The sequence below is a fragment of the Lissotriton vulgaris genome, chromosome 12 (genome assembly GCF_964263255.1).
Source record: "Lissotriton vulgaris chromosome 12, aLisVul1.2, whole genome shotgun sequence".
In the NCBI taxonomy this organism is placed as follows: Eukaryota; Metazoa; Chordata; class Amphibia; order Caudata; family Salamandridae; genus Lissotriton; species Lissotriton vulgaris.
In genome coordinates this window covers 57,096,859-57,121,391 of record NC_141700.1, presented here as the reverse complement: position 1 = coordinate 57,121,391, position 24,533 = coordinate 57,096,859, and the positions used below count along the sequence as shown (strand labels likewise).

General features: G+C 44.1%; 1 protein-coding gene across 2 annotated transcripts in view; it reads left to right on the top strand.

Annotated features, from left to right (window-relative positions):
- CHAF1A (chromatin assembly factor 1 subunit A) overlaps positions 1-24,533 on the top strand; it is an 80,718-nt gene that overhangs the window by 12,130 nt on the left and 44,055 nt on the right. For both annotated transcript variants that reach the window (XM_086947068.1, XM_086947067.1), the window contains exons 4-8: positions 8,522-8,566; positions 9,374-9,642; positions 11,853-11,913; positions 16,596-16,664; positions 19,049-19,272. In XM_086947068.1, the coding sequence (XP_086803194.1) occupies positions 8,522-8,566; positions 9,374-9,642; positions 11,853-11,913; positions 16,596-16,664; positions 19,049-19,272 (668 nt within the window). The remainder of the gene's footprint in view (positions 1-8,521; positions 8,567-9,373; positions 9,643-11,852; positions 11,914-16,595; positions 16,665-19,048; positions 19,273-24,533) is intronic.

Below are 24,533 nucleotides of genomic sequence, written 5' to 3'. Positions count from 1 at the left end.
ATGCTTGTCTTTGAATGCTGGGACTTGAAGTCTTGTTTATTCCACTATAACACAGTACAACAAGTCCAGCTGCGGTCCGTGCAGGTAACAGCGGTTGGGCGGAGGGGCCGGGTAAGCAGGGATTTTGAGGGACTATGACTAGGGAAACTGAATTATTTATTACATTTTTCCTCGAAATCCCCTCTTACCCGGCCCCACTACTGTTACCTGCACAGACCGCGGCTGAGCAAGTTCCAGAATTTAAATGAAAGCCCTTGGAGTGGAGCAGCACATCACGCAAGGACCTGAAAAACTTGGCAACTATGCCTCATGTCGTTTACCACCCCGTAGCACTTGTCATGTCTGTGTGGATCACATGCCCTTTGAAAGGCTCTTCACAAGACTGACACACACATTTTTGGATAACCTACTCAGCCTCCTCAACAACATGGGAACGAACTGGAAGATTGAAATATGAAATCTTGAAGCAATTCCCAGGGACACTCCTTGGAGTTCAATTCACATATTTAAAAAAAAATAAATGGAGTGACTATTTAGACATCTTACACTGGCAGACCAACCCTTAAGCAATCTCTTTGGAAATGAAGATCCTTCCATTCACAGTTTTCGTCTTTATAGCCCCCTACTTCCCCCATCTCCTATTATTAAACAAAGATAAACACTATTACCATTGGTAAAAAAAGTGTTTATTTACCATATATTTTCATTAATTTGTCCGAAGCAGTTAAACGCATTACTAAAAGTTTTCAGTACATTTTTGAACATTCGTCAGTTAGCTGTGTCACAACTTTTAAACTAAACCCTACTTCCTTATGTCGTCATAACACACACAGTATATCAGGATGAATATCGTATGTTTTTTTTCACTTTAAGTTGTCTTGTTTATTTTGAAATACTGCCTTGTTTTTTTTTCGTGGGACTTCTTTAAACCTTCCTCACTTTTCCTCCTCACATCTGACAAGTGTTCCATTTCGCTGCACTTGATTCATCAATTGCTATACTTGGAACCACCTACATGCTTAATAAACAATAACATAACGTGCACTAGAAAAAGTACAGCGCTCTTAATTAGGGCATTGATTGCAGGTGTGAGCAGGAACTAGGGGGGGGGGGGGGAGTGCATTTCAACATAAAATTGCGTCGCCATAGGTAAGCAGAGCATTCTTCCATCCAATTATACTTTTGTGATAACTTTAAAAGAAATCCAAAAACTAAATTGATTGCAAATGTAGGTCACACTCAGGGGTCCGTACGCACTGAAGCCTCGACACCGGGGAGAGGCTCGTTACCGACTGCGCCCCCCCCCCCCCTCGCATTCTCCGGCTGCAGGTGCCGCGCGTGCACGGTGCTGAGGGGGCGGCGCGGGTCCGGACACCTCAGCGCAAGAGGTGGGAACCGAGCACGCGCCTGGGCCTCGCGAGTGAGCGGTTGCCGCCGGGGGTGTGGCACTCGCAGCTTTGTGGTGAACATGCCGACCGTGAAGATGATGCAGAGGCCCGAGAGCACCGCCATGAAGTCCGGCATCTTGGCGATGGGGGCGGTCACGGTCCTCGAGACTCCACCGATGCTCCGGCGATAGGAAGCTCGAGAGCCGAGGAGGAGAGCTGCCGCCTCCCTGGCCTGGCCCTCCCCGCCTCGACGTGCCGATCCCGAGACGGGCTTGGCATGGAGTCTGTGTACGATGCAGGGAAAAAAGCCAAAACTACAAAAACATATATGGAAGGTGGTGGAATATGCATGCAAACTACACTGCCTGGAAGACACAAAACGCCTCATTAGAACATATATAAAACCAGCACGGTCCGCTTTCACTTCCGTCTGCCGTGAAAGGTTTATTATCTTCATGGGGCCATGTGTTTGGCCCCATGAAATGAAATGAATGAAACTTATATAGCGCAGGACTTACCCTGGGGCATCTCCGCGCTTGCTTAGGGAACCCGTCCTGGTATTCCCCTGTGAGATAACCCTGGCAGGGTATCCACAAGGTGAAAGCCAGGCATCCCACCGCGAGGCCCATAAAGGTAAGAAACCTTTGACGGCAGAAGGAAGTCAGATGAGCCTGTCCAAGTGGGCCGTCCGACAAAGAGAAAAGTGTACGTCACGCTAACATCTTTCCCAATGGCTGGCCACCGTTTCGCATAAACGGTGACGCCGGCCAGTGGCAAAGAGGGGCGGGGCTTAAAGCCCGCTAGTGAAAGGTCCTCTAAAACATAAAATCTCGCAAGCGAGACTGCGCATGTGCGCAGTCTACGCTAACGAGACCTAAAAAGGATGCTCGCAGTCCAACCCAGCATATTCTGTCCGTTTAGAAGTTCTCTCTGCCTATTTAGGTCAGCCTGTTTGGTCTTGGGCGTACTCTTTTTCACACCTTTTCAAATGCTAATTGAGAGCTACCAGAAGTGGGAGAACAAATGCAAATTCAGCCACCAAGAACTTAGGCAGAGAAAGGGGTACTTTCTAAAAGTTACTTTTCCTAAGTATTTAGTAAAAATCTGACCTTCATTGAATTGGATTTTTAATGGCTATTAAATAGTTTTCTTTCCAAATGGTCCATTCCCCGAGATATACTATTAGGATTTTTAATCTGTTGTATTAAAGCTGGCTCTCTATTGAGGGCACCAAAATGAGGTACACTGTGCAGAGTCCAGGTAACCCATATTGGTTTACAGAGTGGGAAAAACACTAAATATTCTCTTTTGTGGTAGTGTCGGCGAGCAGTTTAGGCTTATCAGAAGATGGTGCTAAGCATTTGTTGTATTTGCAGAGGCAATAAATGGGGTGCGCACTCAAAGAATAAACCCAACACCAATTAAAAAATGTAACTTGTATTTTTATACACTTTGATACAACATTTTCTTTTGCAAATATCCAATTTCACAGGTATGTAAAATGTTCACTTAAATATCTTTACGCTTCATACTTTCCTATGGAAGAAAAATACATAAACTGTAAACAGTTACTTGCAGTAGGTATTCGGGGGTCCCCTTCAGGACTTAAAGTGGTAGTGGGGTAGGGTCCAAAGTACTACCATCAGGTATAGTTTACCTGCCCTGGGTTTTCCAGGTGCAGAGCTGCTGGCCGGGTTAGTAGCCTTACGTGCTAGACCTGAAGTAGTTGGGGGTGGGGGACCTAAAACAGGCTACACAGGGGCACCTGAGCACAAGTCCAGAAGCACCCAGCGTGGGGCTTGGTTCACAAGTCTGGGGAGGAAGGCAGCACAGTCGTTTATTGAGAATCCGGGCAGGGGGGCTAGGGTGCAGAGAGGTTTGGTCAGCTGGGCTGGTGCGTCGCAGCTCCTTGCGGTTGTCAACTTTGCTGGTTGAGGGTGAAAAAATCAGGGTAGCTGGGCCACTCTGGAAGTGGATCTCTGCGGTGCTCACATCCCTCAACTGCTGCTCAGTGTCGTTGAAGTCCCGACTGGACTCACAGGCTTTGATTGTTGCAAGGGGTCTGGTACCTTCGGTATTGGCTCTGGTTGTTCCTGGCATCTTTTCACTTGGTGGAGAGATGGATCTGACCTTCTGGAGCATGGTGACCTCTTCCTGAGCTGCTGCTGTGTCGATACGTCCGGGCAGCAGCAGCAGCACAATAAACCACATTCTGCTGTTTTGGTACCTGTGGACTGCAGGGACGTAGCTCCTCCTACTCAAAGAGATTGCTGGCAATTTGCGAAGGACTGGCAGTCTACCAGAGATCTTGGCAGAGGCTCAGCTTCAGGACGAGTCCGTTTCTTCACCCTTGTCGACTGGTGCAGGCACGGTTTGGTGCCAAAAAGTCCACAACAAGTCTTCCGTTCTTGTTTTCGCGGCTCTTAATGCTCCTCTTTTTCTGAAGCCATCAAATCTGTTTCTGTCATTAGTGGTGCCACCTAAATACTCACTTTGGGGGCGTTAAGGGGAGTGACAGGTAGTAGCCATTTGGCTACTTACCTTTAAGTTGACAATCCCCCTGTATGACCACTTCCTGTGGGTAGTTACCCATTGAGACTAATGCCACCAAAAAACAAGATGGTGGAATTTTAGTTTTTGTGTTCGCAATAGGTAGCCCAGTTTAGAGGTGGAAATGGCTTGATATTGAGAACGCCTCCTGACTGACTAATTTTCCCACCTGTCCTGGTGCCAAATGTTCCGGTGGCAGGGGTGGCATTTCCACTGTTTGGGGGAAGCTTGGATCCACATATTGAAGGCAGCAGAGGCCTTTAAAGCGTCCTGCCTTGATAGGCTGATTATTTAGCCATCCTGCTTGGAGGAGATGACCCCTCCTGTCGGAGAGAGTGGGCTCACTTGCAGGTGGTTGGAAATCGGTCAATGGTGGTAGGCTCGTTTACACCAGTCCGCTAGTACACTAGAGGTTGGTAGGTTCTCAGGTATTCACCTGCGTGTCTTCCTACACTGGATTATGTTAGAAAATTGTTCTTCAGAAGGCCAGTGGTAAAAACATTTCCAAGCTGGGGAAGAAAAACTGTAGGGGAAAGTGCCCGAACAGGACTGGAGTGTTGGCCTATGGTGTTTGGAGAAAATTGATGGTACTCTACAATAAAATATGGTGCATTGGTATATTTTGCTATGGGATGTGAATGTAAAACCTGTATTGGATTGCACAATGTGAATTCACTGCTAGATTGCAGCATTGAATTGTATGGCCCTAAAAGGATCATGTCTTTGTTATGAGACCTCTTGGACTATGCTACTCTTAACATCTTTTATGCCCCAAAGAAGTAGTTTGCCTTTGTGAAACATGATGGTGATGAACCTTATTTTTTAATTGGATGTGCAGCAAAATCTAAAATAGGACTACGAAAAATTTGAGGAGTCTTTTTGAAGTACAAGATTGATCTGACATGAACCTCGACAACTTTGGGCTTACTATTGTGCATGTGTATTGAGGGTGTATGTAGATCTATGGTTTATGTGTAGTATTTATGGTAATTCGGATAAAGGACCAATAGTTTTGACTATTGTTTTGGTGATTAATGACTGTGATTTGTGAATTATTTTGAATCATTAGCCCCCCCCCCCAAGTATACAAATATTGGTGAATGGAATGCTTGAAATCTCAACCTCTGGTAATTACCCGGGGCGCATCCTAATCCATCATTATTTTGCACAACATGCCGCCTCAGCTTGGACCCAGCCATGTCCTAATTAGTCTTGACCCTGCTCCAATGCGAAGAGTCCAGCCCGAACTGCCAGGACAGGTTCTCACTGAACCGGAACACAAGCAACCAAGGACCAGTTTCACCCTAGTTATGGGCTCATCAGCTGGGTATAGCTTGCTGCTGGTGACAGTGTGCATGGTCCCCATATCTATCTGGGTTTCCTGTCCCACTTAGGTTGACACACTAAGGTATACATAGGTGAAGGGTCGAATGCTTGAATTAAAATCACCCACACATTTACTCAGGCCACCTCCCAATTCATCTTTATTTTGCCCACCATTCCACCTCAGTTTGGAGCCAGCCGCATGCAAATTGTTTTTTTAGGTCTCGTGGCGATAACCGCGGTCTCGCCAGAGACCTATTGTTAGCGACTCTACTTTCAGGAGACAAGACTGGCCACGCGCATGTGAAAGAGTCGGAATTGAGCGGGCCACGCGCGCACACGAACGCGTGTTCCATTGAGCAGCTTATGGTTCCCTTCCAATGCGTGCTTAGAGAGACAGTGCTTTCACTTTGTTTAAGTTTCGTTTTTACTGCTGTCCAGATGGCTCTGGGAGTGCGCGGTTAGACGAGTGTTGCCATCTTTTATTTTCTTTGCACACATGCAGAGACCTACACATACGCACACACACTAGCGCACATGCACGCATACACACGAGCGCACAGAAACATCCCGCCCCGCCGCGCGCACACACAAAAGCGCACACACCAGCGCGCACACACACCAGCGCGCACACACATGCACACACACCAGCGCACAGAGACACCCCCCCCCCCGCCCCCCTCCCCTGCCGCCACCTCCACTTTAACTAAGCCCCACTCACCTCACTCCGGACTTCAGCCGCCACCGCGGGGCTCTCCCTCTGGCATGGGAGCCCCGCGTCACCACTGCTCCTCTGGCCGGGCACTCCGTGGGCGCTGGCTTCCATCAGAAACGGAAGTCCCGCCCCACGGCAGGTTTCGGCAGTGCACGCGCACGTCTATTCCTGCTTCCGCTCTCTCGCCCTGGGGTCGCATATCTAGTATGGGTTTTACCTTTTTTTTATTTTTATTTTTATTTTATTTTTACAATAGCGATCGTTTTTTTTTAATTATTTATGTAATGTGAATTTGTATAACGCGAACTTTACCCTAAGGTGTTGCTTGTTATTACTGGTTTGGCCCCAGAACAGCCTGATAGGGGGATATCTTTTTCCGACTGCTGAACACTTTGTACGTTGTGGGCTGAACTCTCCTCACGACCCGTGTGATGCTTCCCGAGGGCTCCTGCTGCAGGGCAACAGGTGGAAGAGAGCCTGTGAGAGTGAAGCGGGGTCCGACCTGTACTGCATGGATCCTCTCCCGAGCTTAGTCCCGAGCTTAGACTTAAACATGCAGCTGAAGCAGCAAAGTCTTTACATTGAGAAACTTGACTGCATTTATCCAGCCAGGTTAGCCCCAGTAAAAAGAAGGAAGCACCGTAACAGCTGTGAGCCCGTGCCTAAGGTGCATCATAGCTGTGTAAATAACTGAGTCAGCCCCGTGCGTGAGGTGCATCATCAGAGTTGTGTGAATAATAACAGCTGTGAGCCCGTGCCTTAGGTGCATCATCAGAGCTGTGTGAATAATAACTGCGCCAGCTCCGTGCGTGAGGTGCATCATCAGAGCTGTGTGAATAATAACCGCTGTGAGCCCGTGCCTTAGGTGCATCATCAGAGCTGTGTGAATAATAACTGCTTTTGAGATCAAAAGAGAGAGCAAGGGATATTTTCACTCGGAAGTGAAAAGAGATACCTCCTTTTCCCCTGATAGGAATATTTATGCAAACAAAAGAAGGAGTATCCCCTACGTCAAGTTTTTGAAGAAAAACTTTCGGAGGGTGAGTTGTTTGGCAAAAAAAGGAAAAAGTCAACCTTTTTGTTAGGAAACCCCTCACTCACCACCTAGTGGTGACTTGCTTCATCATCGGGGTCCACCCTGGTGACCTAGCGTCACCAGGATGTGCTTCGACACCTGTGTTACAGTGGAGCAGGTTGTGACTGTATGTGCAAAAAAAGGTGTTAAAAATTGTCCTGGTTTAACTAAAATCAAATTTTATTTTTAAAGTTATCAGAACAATGTTAAAAATTGCTGGCGAGATACTGGTTGGTGAGTTACGGCCAAGGTATCTCTATATGTGTCTGTGTGGCTTGGTCGACATGTTTCTACCATCAGGGCAGTAGCCCGGTATTCTTCAGGACCAAAAACAGGTGGATGGGAGGTGTGTGCCCCCTAAAAGGTACACCCTATCCTGATCCCCTGTAAACCAACTGGAAAAATAACCAGTGGTAGATGTGCTCTTTTAAAATAAAGAGAGCCGTCTGGTTACAAAAAGGAAAAGAGACTTGTTTTAAGCCTCTAGATTACTTCAACGGGCAGGGGGTAGGTTCTTCTAACCGCTAAACCAAATTAGTTTGCGGGAGAATTAAACGGCCATTCACCTACTGCTATCCTCCTCTGCTCGGCTAGTCAATAATAACTGCGGCAGTTCTGTGCGTGAGGTGCATAATCCACATTGCTCAGGTCACCCAAATTCCTGCACTCTCTACCACACTGCTTTCAAAAACAGCATACCCTTGCACACACTCACTGCTCACCAATTCAAAGTTTGCTAAAAATGTTATGCACTGCATTGTCATACACAATGCCAATAACTAAAACTTTAATGCTGCGAGACCTATTGCATTGTAAATGCTTGTTCCCTCCTCCTGTGGAAACTGTCCAGCCCGAACTGCCATGCCAGGCTCTCCCTGAACCGGTTTAGATCTCCTACTAAGAGGATGTAACCAATGATATTGGAAGCACAACTTTAGTTGTAATACCAGGCGTTAAAAGGGGTGGAAACGCCACCCCTGGAGCACCCGGAAAAAAAAACTAAAGTCATTCATTACTGAAGTTCACTAAGAAAAGGCTGTGCGCAAGCAATTACTTAAGTTCGTTCTCCCTGATCCGAGAGATGACCAACCCAAGGCAAATGTGGTCCTTTGCCATAGTGCTGTAGGCATGACTTGTATCCCAAAAAAAGTTGCTATACTAATGTAAGGATTCAAGCACCACATTGGATCTGGAAAATGTAACTTTCCCTTAGATCAAAGGTTAATAGAACAGAAGCACCAGGATGAGGATGCTATTCCTACGAGATCCAAGCCTTCTATCAACTGCATAAAGACTATACTCCACAACCATGGCTGAATACCTGTAAACGTTTGTTTTTTCCTTGGATGATGATTGATGGTTTTGATTAACTTATTCTACAGTGATGGACTAAGCATGTACCCGCACATTTTCTTTGTTGAAATATTGAGACTTCTCAGCCTAATTGTGACTTCTTACTTAATTTTATAGGTTCCCCTAAAAACTAGTAAACCCTCATCGGAAAAAAAACGCACGGTAAGACATTTAATTTTTGTAAGATTCCGTTATATACCTTCTCTTTGGGATTTGCATAGCGTAAGAATTTTTTAATATTGACTTACAATACTAGTGGCTGCGATGGACCGCAGAGGAAAACCAGGACCAAATTTTTTGTATTTTGATAGGACATGGGTTATGGGCTGTTGAGACAGGATTGAAACTCATTGGGTGAACTCGGGACACTTTGTGATGATTTTCTGCAAACGTTACTACCCCCACCCTGTACATGTGTTTTTCTTAATTGTACGGCAGTGAATATAGTTCTGAACTGAGACAACAATGAGTTTAGCCCTAGGTCCTTCTTCTTTGCCAGAAAAACCCAATCATTTGACCACGTACTGTTTTACATGCCTGTTGCCTTCCTTTTTTTAATCTGGAATGGAAAATAAGTAACCAAACGCAGATTTTCAAAAGGTTCTCAAATCACTTACTGTTTTTGTTTGCCCTGAAACACAAACCAGTTGTCGATAAATTAACATTAGTGGACTGGACTTGGTGTTGCATGAGGGTTTTTGGATATGGGCATCCTGGCGCTCCATGTGTCAATACGCAACCAGGTTTCAGGTCTGCATGGCCAAGGTATATGGTAGCAGTTAATCCTGTGATTTGGAAAGAAAGAAATCCATTGTTTAAGCTCACTTTCTCTTCAGTTTAGGCCATTCAATCGTTTACATCTGTGATTATTAACTAAGTGCTTCAGTTCGTGATTTCACAGTCTATATAACACTTTTATCACAGACTGCTTTATTTCAAGATGCCCTTTGTTGTTCCTTGTGTAAATAGGAACAAGACGAAAAAAAGAAAAAACTGCAAGCTGAAAAAGAAGAGAGGGAGCGGTTAAAGGAGGAGGCCAAGAATGCAAAAGAGCGTGCCAAAGAGGAGGCAAAGAGGAAGAAAGATGAAGAAAAAGAATTGAAGGACAAAGAGAGGAGAGAGAAAAAGGACCGGGAAGAACAGGAAAAGAAAGAGAAGAAGGAAAAAGAAGAGAAAGAAAAGGCAGAAAAGTTGCGCGTGAAGGAGGAGAAACGCAAGGAGAAGCAGGATGCCTTGGAGTATGTCATCTTTATTAGAATTAAAGGGATTAAGTTCTGGGTTTGCAAATGGATGCTCTTATGGTTTTGCTTACCTTTGCTGACGTTCATGCAACTACGTTTGTTTCAAGGTGGCGAAACCCTCAGTTTTAAAGTGCATTAAAAAAAATCTCTATTCTTCCAAAGTTCACTCTTAAGCTGTTCCTATTTTATAGTTTCCTGCCTTAGTCTCCTGTGTGGCATACAACAATGGACTCCGATGCTATCTTGGTATGCCAATTTAGTCAGATCAGTGACTGAAGTTAAGTTTATTAAGAAACTGCTAGTCTCAAACCATGTTTGAGTACATGGCTCTTAAATAGTTCAACACATAGCACACAACAATCCTAAAAATACATATAAATACATTTCTTCTATCCATCATTAATAAATATCAGTACATTATCCAAAGGTTATATGAATAAAAAATGTCAGTTATCAATGTAATCGTTAGTCAATAATAGACTATAATTTCTTTTAAGAAAATGCATGCATGTCTACTTGAGGCTGTACTTGGTTTCAAATACATGCATTGAACCTTTTGTTATTTTTACTTTGTCAAAGGAAACCATATTAGTAATATTGAATGGAGATTCAGACTATCACGACCATGCTTCAACTTGCATTTGCCACAGCGAGCGAAAGGCTGTCTGTGCCTATGTTTGCAAAAAGCTTGCTTTGTAGTACAGACTTGTATTTGTATTAACAGCTTATCTCCTATGCAGGGGTTTGCACCAGGTCCCGTTAAAAGATAACCATGCAGTTCTAATCCTAGTCATGCATTTCTGTTGGATGCTCTTCTACAGTTTCCTGTTCTCAAAGCATTTCTAGGTAGCATACTGAGTCCTAATGTGGCTAAGTGAGGTCATTGCTGCATAACCCCATATTGGACATGTCCTTGGTTGAAAGGACTTGTTAGATCTGCGAAGATCCCAGCATAGTGGCGATGCTCTTTTATTTATTGCAGCGTAGCTCTGGTGTTGGCATCTTGAGGTTCACTGGGGCACTAATGATTAGTTTTAAACAGTTATTTTGTTAGTAAGATGAGATGTTTAGTGTCTGTTTCCAGATTGTCTTCAGCACCTAGGAAGTTCAAATTGGTGGATGTCTTCACCTGCCTCGTGTCATTTGTTTACCTAATGAGCAAAGTGAAACATGATGAAATGATTTTTAAATCTGAAAGATGAAAGATAAACGCTTTATGGACTCTCAAAAGGGGGTTACGGGTGAAGTTTTGAACCCGTTCCAAAGGTCACTTTACTCCTTTATGTTAAGTTCCCACACTTGACTATATGGGTACTCGCAAACATTTGCCCATGGGCCGCAAAGTACGGTCTGTGGTGTGACTGAGGGCCGCACTGATGCCAGCAGGGGGTCCGAGTTGGCCAGGGATCGTGTAAAGAGGTCTAGAAAAATGTTAAATTAACGGGCAAGCATTTATTTGCAGGTTAATAAATGCTTGCTGGTTTATTTAAAAAAAATCTGAATATTACAGCTCAGCAACTAAACATAAGCTCGTGCTGCTGTTCACAGAGGGGCTGCATGTAAAGGTCAAGTACTTTGAGTATCACTGCTTTACAAGAAGACTGCATTTTATTTGTGCTCAGAACCTAGAGTTTTGGAGAAATCTCAAGTTAAACATTTACTTACATTTTACACCCCTTTACTCCACAGAGGAAGCAAACACCAGAATGGATTGAGTCAGGCAGGCAGTTGGCCTGTAAGGGAAAGCCAGTATCTCCTGGTGACCCCTGTGGGGCTCCACTAACAATGGTACTGCTGATCTTTTGTTGGTGGCACAAAAATTTCAGAATTCGGTCTGAGCCTCTTCTTTGACTCACCAGGGCGTTTTGCACGGGTATTGTAAGTTGGGGATTGTACCTTCAGTACAACCCCTATCACCCTCCAATCCACCACACACCCATATTTTTTTTTCGAATCTGGCTTTTAACATATCGAGCTGTGTTGTGAAAGAAGGGTGACCACAAATCACAATCCGAAAAGGAGTGAAGCTGTGGGAAAATGTTAAGACCTTCTGTAGAGCATATAGCAATGCATTGTTTAATGCACCTTTTGGTTTTGTGCGATTGTCTTCAAAACCTTAGTTTCCGCCACTTAATGTGTTCGAGCCAAGGTATAAATGATAGCCTAATTTAATGCTGAATTTAAATTTTGTTTGAATTTGCTTTTAGGGCCAAACTTGAAGAAAAAAAGAAAAAAGAGGAAGAAAAGAAAGCTAAAGAAGAAGAAAAGGTATGGTTTGTTTCTGGTGCTTCTACCGATAGAAAACTAGAGGATATTACCTTTTACACCCCTACCTTACCTGTCACTGTTTGACTCACATGAACCACTTGTCCCTAATGCATACATTTTATAATCCTCACTTTCTGTACTCCCATCATGGCTTTCTGCCATTTAAATCCTGTGGGTTCAGGATTTATTGGAGCCCTTGCCGATCAGGTCAAGACCTATTGCTTGAAGACCACCATTGGAGTTTGTAGGCTGTGCATAATGGATATCTAGGACCTAACTGGGCTGGTGTAGCAATACCATATATAGCCTAGTTTAAGAAGCTTACTTCACAGTATCGTCAATATTTGTCACTGTTCAATAGTGTCAGTGATTGATATGAGGACTCAGTAGTCCAGTCACCCATTGCAAAATGTAGTAATTTGGTTAACATATAGAAAGAATTACCAGCAAAGGCGTATGCCACCCTACACTAGAGAGGGATCTCCTGTAGCATAGCCACATCTGTTTTATGCCTGTCCAGATGTGCCAAGTCATCTTTTTTTTTTTTTTTTTTTTTTTTTTTTTTTTTATATATTATTGTGGCATAGTCAATTCCAGCTTAGTTTCTTGTTTGAATGTTGGTAGTTAGTGGCCGAATCAGGGAGAAGACAGGCCTCCATCAAAGGGACTCTTTTGTCCCTTCCACATAATCAGTTATATCATGCTCCAGGCATGGTGGGGCCAGAGACTCCCAGTGTATTGAGGTATCTTGCATATCATTAAACAAAAGGTTATTATTGATTCATCTACCTCGGAGGATCCTCTTCCTCGCTCTTGCATCAATATAACTTTTCCTATAATTATCGGCATCCTAGAGAGCCCAGTCTTTTACATTTGGAGCACACTATCTGCTACATTCTGAACAGTAAATTATTGACATTGTTCCGTCCGAAAACTTCCCTCCAAATGTTTGTTCTTGGAATGCATTAGGTCTTGTATTGGCTTCTGAATATCCACACTTGTAGCCTTTGCATCTTCCTCTGCATCAGAAAATCTACAATCAGCTGGGTGATCCACACTGTTAGTGTGTTAGCCTTGCCAGTAGTTACAGTTTAAGTTGTAGGCGTAATTGTACCACCTCCATATCTCCACTAACGTTTAAATCTTGTGCTGGTCCCGTGACATTGGAAGTGTTATCCCTTTTATCAAACTAAAGCTACCCTTGCCTGGGTCCAGCCTTTACCATGCTAGCTCTTGTTTTTTTTTTGTTCTTTTAACTACCAAATTTTTATTAGGCTTAACCGTTCTTGGCAGCATCTGCCGGCATTAAAGGAACAACTTCACTTTTTGTACCAGACCATAGCACATAATAGTCACACTGGTAGGTGACAACATTATCACATCAACAGCCCATGATAGGACCACCACCCAACCAATATCCTTTTTTTTTTTTTTTTTTTTTTTTTTTTGTGAAAATCTTTATTCAAAAATTAAGGAGATACATGCGCAGGCCCACAACCATCATGGCCGGCCGCAAAAACAGTAAATAGAAACAGGAGAAACGTAGGGCGGTCAACAATCAGGATATTTCGAGTTATTCCAAACCTGGCTGCAAGGTCCAGTACACAGGATATGAGGTTTTCATTTTAAATTTAAGAGAGGAGTAGGGGCTGCAACAACAAGGACATCACACCTTACAGGAGAAATACACAAAGGAGATGGGGGGGGGGGGGAACGTATCCTACTTAGTCAGAGACAGGTCATGACTTCAGCAACTATGAAATCTAGGCGGCCACAGCGGCCGAACTGGGCAACAGGCGACACTACAGAAAGCAACATCGCTAAGTATCCTCCCGGAAAGCCCACCCCCAAAGACAGAAAAACGAGGCATGTTGAGATGCCAGCAAAGAAAAAGGTGTAAGACCAAGAGACAGCCAACCCTACTAAAGAGAAAAGACCCTCCCAAAGCCGGAAAAGAGCGATAGGGACCATAGAACAAAAGAAACTGGTCACCCATTTCTTTAGCTGTGATTAGTGGTATTCTGCTGCTTTGTTGGCCCCCGATAACATTATAGCGCACCTGAATTTACCTCCAAGGACAGGATCGAGCTATCGCCAGAGGAGGAGTTGAAAAAAGGCAAGCAACATCGTGTATTGAAAGTAGTGTGAAAATTCAACTCTTCTGATTCCACCTCAGCAGTCCTGCCTAAATCATAGATTATGAAAGGCAGCTGTTTACCATCCCAATAATTACTACCTCTACAGTGAAGTCTTCTGAGAGTGCCCAGTTGTCCAAGAAGGTCCGGTCTATTTCCAGACACTTATTGACTATCCCCTAGTTTATGGCAACTGAAGCAGTATTCCTGTCGACTATGACTAAATGTTTGCATTGATCCCATCAACAGCGCCACTGTTCTGAATTAACTTTTCTACCAGCTTTGAAAGTAAGATGGCCTGCTCACATTCACCCATGAAGGTTTCTGCGCAATTGCTTATGCTTATCATGAGCTCTGAGCCAGATGCTGATCTTGACCAAAAATGAATTGGCTACGGCATCTAGTCTTGCACAGCTAGATGTTTGCTATGTTCCAGTTACAGTGAGAAGGCTTCTGATGCGGAGTAAGAAGATGCAGGCTTCTAATTCTTTTATTGGAAGGTAGGTATAATCCTTCTTACTAACCCAGTTGCTATTAGAACGAACATCAGTAATGCATACATCGGTTTCCTACATGTCTACATTTCAACTGATGATCACACTATCCAAAAAATGGATTTCTCAACCTCCACATCTGTTCTCCACTGCCACATCTGCTAAGGCTGCCTGTGCAGCAATAATATCGTCAGATGCCTACTCCGCAACGTCTTCCAAAGTTGACTTCTGCTTCACCTCTGTACCACAAAGCCTAGGTACATGGGAGAGAGATTCTAATGACTTGTGATCAGTAATCAGATCTAGACTAAAGGAAGTTGACCACCTTCCACCTTTCCTCCAGGACTTCACCATGATGTGAGGTATGAAGGGACTTCATCCCAAAGTGACAAAACCACTCTGCAAGCAGATTGCACTGGGTGACATTTCCTATAAACTTCTAGAAAGGGCATCCAAAATGTTTGACCTGGTGTCTTGGGTAGAGCAGAGGTTTTTTTTAGGACTTCCATAATTTCATCCCCATACTGGATCTGATCTGGAAAGAGGGACTAGAACGTATGCAGACCTTTGAAAGTGGTACAAGCAGTATTACCAAGCGGAGGTGTGTGGGGGGAGGAGATAGTTGACATGTATAACTGGTCATCTCGTGCTGAATACCTTTTATTGTGGCAGCAGCTCGAAGCTCTTATGAAAATATTTAGCCTTCCATCCATCTGAGGTCGACAAAATGACTACCATTGAGTTGGATAACAAACATCCATTGTTCAGCGCCCAAAATGCCTACATGTGAACATACACTTTACAAATACATGTTACGTTATTAGATGTCGGTAGATGCACCCGGTTCTTCATGGACAAGAGCAAATACTTTTGTTCTTCAGAAAAGTTGTTCCCTTGGCTGCATTGGTTGTTCATTGTCAAAAATGAAAATGCCCACCTTTCGCCACAGTAAGTCTAAGCACCTGCTTTAAGGCAGAGTAAAGAAGCTTTCCATGAGAAGCATTAAGACTACCGCTGCGTTATAGGCAGGAGTGACTCGTCAAGACCTTTGCTGTGCAGTCGTGTAGAAAACCAGGCATGCTATCACTGGGCACTTCTGCCTGGATGTGAATACAGCAAATCACTTTTCAATGGGTCAATCAGTTCTGTGCAGTCTGTTTCTATAAAGGTGAGCCTGCTTCCTGATTTACTCAAATCCAGTGTGCTGCCTGCGACTTTGATTAGACCATGTGCATCTATAAAAGATCCAATGTTGGTGCGGAAAAATTGGCCTCCTGTAATTAGTTAACCAGCCCTTGTATCTTTTAAAAAATTCACATTCAACCCTCCCTCCTCCATGGTTCGAGGTTGGCTATCTGTTCCATGTATTCTGTGCACTTGTGCTGTGAAATCTGAGCTATGGTGACCTCTAAATGGAAAAGGGAGCTTGGCATTTCTAGCTTGTTGGTTGAAATTTGGATTGCTCCGAACAAACCCTTGGTTCGCCCTAAAGCCATGTTAACATGATATTAAAAATTACAAATGACTTGGAAGTCCCAGTCTGATGAGTGATTAAAACTTGTTCTTCAATGAAAGATCAAACTCTTAATAGGAGCTAAGGGGGAATAAGGAAAGGGTCGCCCTCCACTCAAAACCTGTAATACAACAGACCCAATCCAAAAAGGCGTCAAGGCATATCAGTGACTCTAAAGAATGGGCAGTCAAAATATACTGCTACCAATCGCTCTCTTATTCAATGAAAGATACCAACTCTGGAGAACTGGAGTTACAGGCTAGTAATTTCTTCTCTTTGTACAGAACATATATTGGAATATTTCTTTTTGTAAAAGTTTTTTTATAGACAACAGTGAACTTCATTATGCCTGCCATATCCTACATCTCAAGGTTTTCTTGTTTTTTTTTTCTCAAAGGTGGTCTGTTATTTCACATGCTTTTGGTGGTAAATAGGCACGTTTGCTGTGTGAGCTTGCGCCCTAATTTCAGCTCCTACAAGTTGGTTATAAATGGCTAATCATTACTGAAATATAATAACCTATTCCTTTCACAATTTTAGCGGATAAAAGCTGGAAAGTCTGAAATCACCAGATTCTTTCAGAAACCAAAGACTCAAAGCACTCCCAAGGTAAGATTGAGAGAATTGTTTGAATGTCTTCAAGTAAGCTGCCCGGGTGCTTTGTGATTGCAGTGGTACTGTCTAATCTTGCCAGATGATTCTAGAAGTAACTCCTAACTTGCTTCAATTATATTCTCCACCTGGCTCTGAATGTGATTGCCAGAGTCTGGTCAGTTTATGAATAGCAACTAGTGTCACAGGTAAGTTCAATGTGTTATCTCTGTAGCTGGATCTATTGCTTATTAGCCAACAGACCAGTTTTAAGACGGCTGATTTTAAAGAACAAGAAGCATATGCTTTTCATTGGATGGTAAAGTTCTAGTTGGTAGGGCTGCGTATTTAGTGATTACAGGGTCAAAGTTTGCCTTAAAAAATCCTAGGAAGGAGTTTTGCTAACATTCGTTTGTGCTGTAGGCCAATTTTGAGAACTATTAATGGTGTTTTCTAGTATGTAAGTTTTGTTGTAATCCTCTCTGTATCTGAGAGGTCAAAATTATATGGGAAAACCTGCTTTTTGAACTTGTTCTTGGTGGTTTATTTATGATAAACCTTTGTTCCTGTTTTTCTTTACCGGGTGACAGTAAATATATCCCTTACTGCAGTTACATTGGAGATTCTTAAGAAGTTAAATACATCAACTTGTGTGGGATCCCAAAACACCTTTTTTAACAAATATTTTCAAATTTAAATCCAATGCAATTTCAATCTGTTTTAAAGCCCAATCCAGTTGGCCGGATTAGATCTCAAAATAGTACATTTGAGTAAAAGCAGTAATTGCTGCCTCTTTGCTTAGACTGCACAGTAGTGCAAAGCTCACCCTGCAACTTTAAGAATTCTGATTTTCCTCTGTCCTGCTCCCCTCCCAGGATCCCGGGGTGGTGAGCGGTCCTGGTGGTGCTGGAGGGATTCAAATATCTGGGCATCTATGTAACCCGGGCACCAGAAGGTGTTCCTCGACAGGAACTTGGAGCCCCAGATGAAACGCCTTGGCGTGGATGTTGGCCTCTTGCGTACCCTTCCACTCTCACTTATTGGCAGGGCGGCCCTATACAAAATGATGGCACTGCCGCGCCTTCTATATGTGGTCCAGAACACCTCATATCCGGTCCCTCCCGACAGTCTTGAAGATGATAGCACAGGAAGTTAGTACACTGTGGCAAGGGGGCTCACCAAGAATAGCGTTGCATAAACTGCAGAGGGGGTCAACGACGGTGGCCTGGCTATCCCCGATATCAGACTCTACTATTGGGCCTCGCAGCTGCAGGTCATCAATGACTGGGTGTACTCTGACACAGACGAGCCGGCGTACCGAGCAGAGGGAGCTGCCATTCCAGGAGGAAACTGTGAGCCCCTCATTTATTCCCGAAAGTACAGACCAGAGTGACCGGAGCACGCCAGGGTGGTGATACAGTGCTGGAGGGAGCCCATTACGCTACTTGGTTCGGCTGGGACGCTGACTGGTAAAACCCCACTATGGGTAGGGGACCCCTTTCGCGAAGTAGCAGCTCTTACGGGCTTCAGAGGGTGAAAACTGATAGGCATCGAATACCTCCCCAATGGAATAAACCGAGGAATCCACATATAAAACATGCATTCACTTCTCATCGCGATCAAAAAGAACTAAAGTAACTGCCACTAGCTGTGCATGATAGGATACTGGTGGTCTCCGGATTCTTAAAGGCACAGCTTCAATTTTTAAGACCTATAGTGGCAGCCTATGAGGCTATTCTGTCCTCTACCTTTCATCTCTATTCTTAAGAAAGGAGTTTTGTGAAGGAGATTCTTCTGCGTGTTAAACACTACAAAATAGCACAAAATATTGTATACGATCGCCCTAAATTCACTTCAAGAGGAAGATGCGGCCAATGTAGCCTATATATTTAGGCTGCGTTATTGTCTCTATCTCAAGTGTCTGTGCAGGCCGTCCTGAAGAAAGGCGAAAAGTATCCACTTAAGAAGATAGCTCTAAAGAAGTGCTCTGAGGTCCCCGCACATGGGCGGGACTATATAAGTGCTTATGAAATACCCCAACGAGAGAACTGTATTTACAGGTAATAAACTGTTCCATATGAGATATACTAGCTTAAGGAATTTAATGTTTTTATGGGTTTTTCCCCGTTTAGTCTAATTATTGTCTCATTTACGTTTTTTTGTTCGTATTGTTTTAAAGAACTTCATGGCAGATGTGGGTCCGTCAATATAAAATGTATATTTTAGCTGATTAGCTGTCGGGAAATGTTGCTAAGCTGCATGTTTTCTGGGTAAGTTTTCTTTCAGGTTGAAAACCTATGGTTTTAAAACTGCTTTTTCATCTTGCAAATGACATATTGTACCTTTTTGAGTACCCTTGATGTACTAAGAGTTTCATCTTCATATGTTCTTGTCCATTTCAGACGTTTGCCAGCTCCTGTGGGAAATTTGCACCCTTTGAAATTAAGAAGAACATGGCACTTGCACCTCTTTGTCGTGTTGATTTTGACCAGGCTGCCTCAGATAAACTAGATGAGTTGCTGCAGTCACAAATTCTGGAAGTTTCCTACTTGAAAGAACTTAAGTGCCGGAAGCCCTATATTTCAGGGAGGACGGTTGTCCATCACCACATTGTCTCAGCTAGCAGGTTGGTGTACCATGCTACTTGACCTAGCATTTGTTTTAATCCTGCTGTGGTCCACCTGCCATTGCTGATGGAGCTCTTTGATTGTAAAGGTATTTCTTCCTCCGTGTTTGCAGTAGTTTCGGCACACATCAAGCTTTTGTTTTGCTAATGAGCAGTTTGTTAGATCCACTATTTGCACAATGTCTAGCTAATGTAGTCTTGTCCATTCCTTTATTCAGTGGAAGTCTTTAGGTGTAGCACAAGTGTTCATTCTGCGGGATAGGCAAAATTCAATATTGTTTGCAGCTGTGATCAGGACATAAAAGCAAAGTCTATTGTATAGGATACTACATTCTAGTTCCTGTGGTACTGAAGGTCTATTCTCTTGTCTGCTAAAGTGGTCATTGCATCTGGGGTTTTCCAGAGTTCCATTAAAGGGGGAGTTGCATCCTAGGTCCCAGGTGGATAATGTGCTTGGCCTGCTTATTGACCTCTGACACTAGGTAATACTCTTGCCGCCTCATATAATGCTTTAGAGTTAATTCCTAAAGGTTTGAACATAAAGAATTCAAAGTTAGAAACTTTTCCCGCTGTGCTGACCCTTGTATTCGTAGTCTTGAGTCATTTTTTATTTGTATTCACTGTTCAGCAATACGAATGCCTTTGCTGGAAGAGACAATCCCACTGATACCGGCTTATCAAAAAGTAAAAGCTTACACCCATCTTATTTTCCACAGATGCCAATGTTAAGATGCTTGTCACAGTAGAAAAGCTTGCAGTCTGACGTTTAGTGAGACACATAGGCAGTGAGCAAGAGAAGATCCACTGATGTGAAGAGCACGGTTTAGCAGACAGACTGAGTAATTTTAGATTGATTTTTGTAGCCCTTTACTTGCAGGGGGCCCAAGCTAAAAGTTGTATAGAGTGTCTATATCTGAATTTTACACCCTCAAATAGGTTTTCTGACTGTTTGAGTAATTTTCCGTAATGCATACCAATCAAGTATGTATGCTTGCACTTTCATCAAATGTTTGATTTGTCATCAAAAACCTACTGGTTCAAGTGTAGGTAACTTCAGCAGATGTCCTAATATCTATATTTAATCAATGTTTGAAGCTCCCAAAACAGGCGTTCAGGAATGTAAGAAGTTGTGTCTTCCAGTTGTGGGGGGCAATGCGTAGTGTGAGGTGGTGGAAAACTGCTAGATCCTGAGTTTTGCCGCTTGGAATAGGGGAGAACAATCATTGCTGTGTTATCCTCAATTTTAACCCTCTAGGCTCATAATGGGAAGATGGTAATGCGAAAAGGCATTATGTGCCCAATGTTATCACTTTTTTGCACCTGTGCTATTACCTCCGTATATTAGCTTGCACTGTAGAACAAGACGCTGTTTTTTGAAAAACTGATTAGAATTTAATTCAACCAACTTTGTGCTTTTCTGCATTTTACCTACTGTGTTGGCAACCATCAGGTTGTTAGCATATCCCCTCCTTCTCACTGTGTTTTAGGGCCCTATTGTCTGGAGTTTCTTGGACTATTTGGCTCTGAATTTTGTTAAATCCCTTGAATTAAAAGCGCTTTCCTGATTATTCTTTCATGTCAAGCTCTGTGTGAGGGATTGTCACTGGACACTTGGAAAGTACAATTTCTGAGTAACTTTGATGTAACTGTAATCCTTTCAAGCCCTTCCCTATCGAGTTGACGCTTAGGAGTTTAACTAGCCGGGATGTATATATGACATTTACTGTCTTGCGTGCACTCTAATTCTTTGGTCCTCCTTGCTCAGCATAGACTGGCTTACACTTAGGTTTGGTATCATAGGATCTTCCTGAATTTCCAGCATTGGATGTTTGATTCAGATTCTTGAGTTATTCCCATCTAACTGTGAGTCCTTAATTATTCCTACCTCTGAGTCATAATGTTAAAACTGCAGTGCTCTATTGCTAGGGTTTCTCTATTTAGTTAATGCCTTGGTGTTTTTCTTCAGAATTATTGATTTGCCACATATTTCATCTGCTGCATAGTCTATAGATTTTTACTCCCAAAAATAATTTCTAGCCTAAACAGAACTTGATTTACTAAAAATGTGGCAATGTGTTGCTGCTCAGCGGAAGTTCCTTCACAAAGGTAAGATTATTGTTTGGGTGGTAAACTGGTACTAATGTAGGAAAGGACCTCTTGTTGTACCCTTTCCCTTAGTTTTTGAATTCATATTGCTGGTTTTTCAACTCTGTAGTGCACTTAGGCCTGCTCTCCAGGTCATGTGCTCTCAACCTCAAAGTATGTGTGCAGTTGGCTAATACCCGATTGATTCATCTGGAGTCCCTTGTATATTGTGCAAGGGAAACCCAGACTTAAAATGTCACTAGTGGACTGCAGCACTTTATTGTGCCACCATTGCAGAGGCCAGGTGAAAACGTAACTAAGCCTGCCACTGCAGCGGAGTACAGCAGGTTTAGCACTGCTGATTCAGCAGGGCAAAATAAACCAGTTTGCCAGGTCAAGTCCTTCCTTGTTAATATCAATAAGCCACCTCTGGGAAGGTCTTGGTGGCCCAACAGAAAGGGTGCTTAATACTAAGAAGGGCAGCATGTTCCTTTTGTGGTTAACATGCTATGTTATGCAACGGCGGCCCCAAGTCCTCATGGTATACTCCTCCTGAATTAAGGACTTTGAGGAAAAAATGCAAAAAGCTGGAGCGTGAATGGCGGAAGAACTGGGCGGTAAATTCCAAATCAGACTACCGGGAAGCCATGAGAGCCTATAAAGCGGCCCGCAATCTGACCAAAGCCACCTTCCTTGAGGAAAGAATCAAAACTTCCTCCAACTCCTCGAGTGAGACGTACAAGATCGTCAAGGAGCTGCTTAAAGTCCCTACCCCATCGGCGCCACCAGATGGGTGCAAAGATAAATGCAACCAACTAGCCCACTACTTTGACACCAAGATCAGTAACATCCTGGCTAGTCTTCCCCAGAGTACCCACAATTGGGACACAGCTGCACCTGACGCTACGCCGGATAGGACCGTGTTTAACAGCTTTACGCCTATCTCGAGGGAAATTTTCTGTGCCGAATTAGCGGCCCTCAAGAGTGGCTCGCCTACCGACCCCATGCCAATTCACGTTCTCAAGCGGTTCACCAACACAATCGCCAGCCCTGCAACGGACCTGCTTAATTCATCTCTCAATCAGGGTATAGTACCACCTAGTTGGAAGAAGGCAATGGTTAAGGCACTATTAAAGAAGCCGGGCCTTGACCCTGCAGATTTGTCAAACTGTCGTCCAATCTCACTTCTGCCAGGTCTCAGTAAGATTGCTGAGAAACATGCTAACCGGCAACTATCACTCTACCTGGAGTCAAATGACCTTTTGCGTCGGACGCAAACGGGTTTTCGGCCGGGTCAGGGAACTGACTCAGCCCTGATTGCTATGGTGGAGGAAGCCAGATGAATCTTGGATTCAGGGGGATCCGCTGCTGTGGTCCTCCTAGATCTAAGTGCTGCATTTGACACGGTGGATCATGGGATCCTGATCCACCGTCTGGCCAAGATAGGAGTGAGGGACGTAGCACTCAAATGGCTTGCATCCTTCTTGAGTGGGCGGGAATACCAGGTCTGTGAAGGCAATACTAGATCTTTGCCTATCCCCCTTCAGTGTGGAGTTCTGCAGGGCTCATCACTGAGCCCTACGCTTTTCAACGTTTACATGGCCCCACTGGAGGAGGTGGTTTCACCCTTCGGGGTGAAAATAGTGACCTATGCAGACGACACCCAACTGATCGTCTCGCTGTTGCTCCTAGAAAGCCATGGGGAAAAGTTTGCCTCTTGTCTCTCTGGCATCATCTCTTGGATGTCAGACTCTCGTCTCAAACTTAATGGCACCAAGACGGAGCTGATGCTCCTTGGCAACATGTACACCTCGCTCCCAAAACCTATGTGGCCCCCCTGCCTGGGTGCCCCCCCTGACCCAAAGGATGTTATAAAAAGTCTGGGGGTCTGGCTGGAACCGAATTTGTCAATGGGAACACAGGCCAAGAGTTGCAGGGACTTGTTATGGCTTGCTCCGGTCAGTGCGGAAAATTCTTCCGCTTCTTCCACCCAACTCAAGGAAGCTCCTGGTGCAGGGCCTGATCCTTTCCAGGCTCGATTACAGTAATGCCTTATTTCTTGCTGCACCAGAATCGACCCTCAACACGCTTCAGACAGCGCAGAATGCGGCCGCTAGGCTACTCACCGGAACTCCAAAAAGAGCTTCGGCCAAACCCGCCCTTAAGGCCCTTCACTGGTTGCCGATTCGAGCAAGAGTGAAGTTAAAATCCCTGTGCATAGTGTTCAGATCACTTCAGGGGTCAGGCCCACCCATCTTGAAGGACCTGATCCACCCCTACAAACCGCCACGCTCCCTTCGCTCTGATCACGGTAATTTGGTGGCAATTCCCAGAGCGAAGAAAGCAAGGTCCGGCGGCCGTCGGTTCTCCATAAACGCTGGGCAGCTGTGGAACGCCCTTCCTGTTAAGCTCCGCATGGAGCCCGGCCGTGGGAAATTCCGCAAGGCCTTGAAAACCCACCTCTTCCCTCTTGACACCTAATTTTCCTGGTGCACACTGCTGTGGTTTTGTGTTTCATTTTAGCGCTGGGACGCTCTAGGGCAGCCATGCGCTCTATAAATACATTTTTCATTTCATGTCATGATGGAAAAAACACAATATTGCTGTTTTAACTGTAGCAAAGCGGGTGATCCCATTGGCTAACGTTGAGTTTCACTAGCCGTCGCCCGAAGTGCTAAATTCCATCTCTGATCAACAAATGTATTACTTCATGGTATCAAATTAATTGTTTATTAAACCTGACTCAATGCTGAGATTCGATTTAAGGTAACTTAATAGAAAGGTGACTTTAGAAAGTCCTATCTTTGCTGCCCAAACCTCTGGTCTATCTGCAGCATGCTAGAAAGTATGAAGCGCTCCCGGGAACAGGGAATAAAGAGAAATGCTGGTGGGAGTTGACATCCTCTAGCAGGATGACGACTGGGTCAAAGAGGCTACTGTTCAAAATAAATGGAAATCTCACCTTTGCCTGCCCACTTCTTTGGAGGAGACGCAAGTCTGTCTGCCTACACAAAGTGGGGAAACTGGTTGTAGGACTGTTGTTTTCCAGGAGGAATGGCTCCTTCAGCTGGGTATATCCCAGGGATGTGCCCAGGGCTCCTCACAGGGAAAGAAGTCTGGCCCAATCTTGGATTTGGGTAGAGAAGAGGATCCTGGGATTGTTTAATGGCCAAACC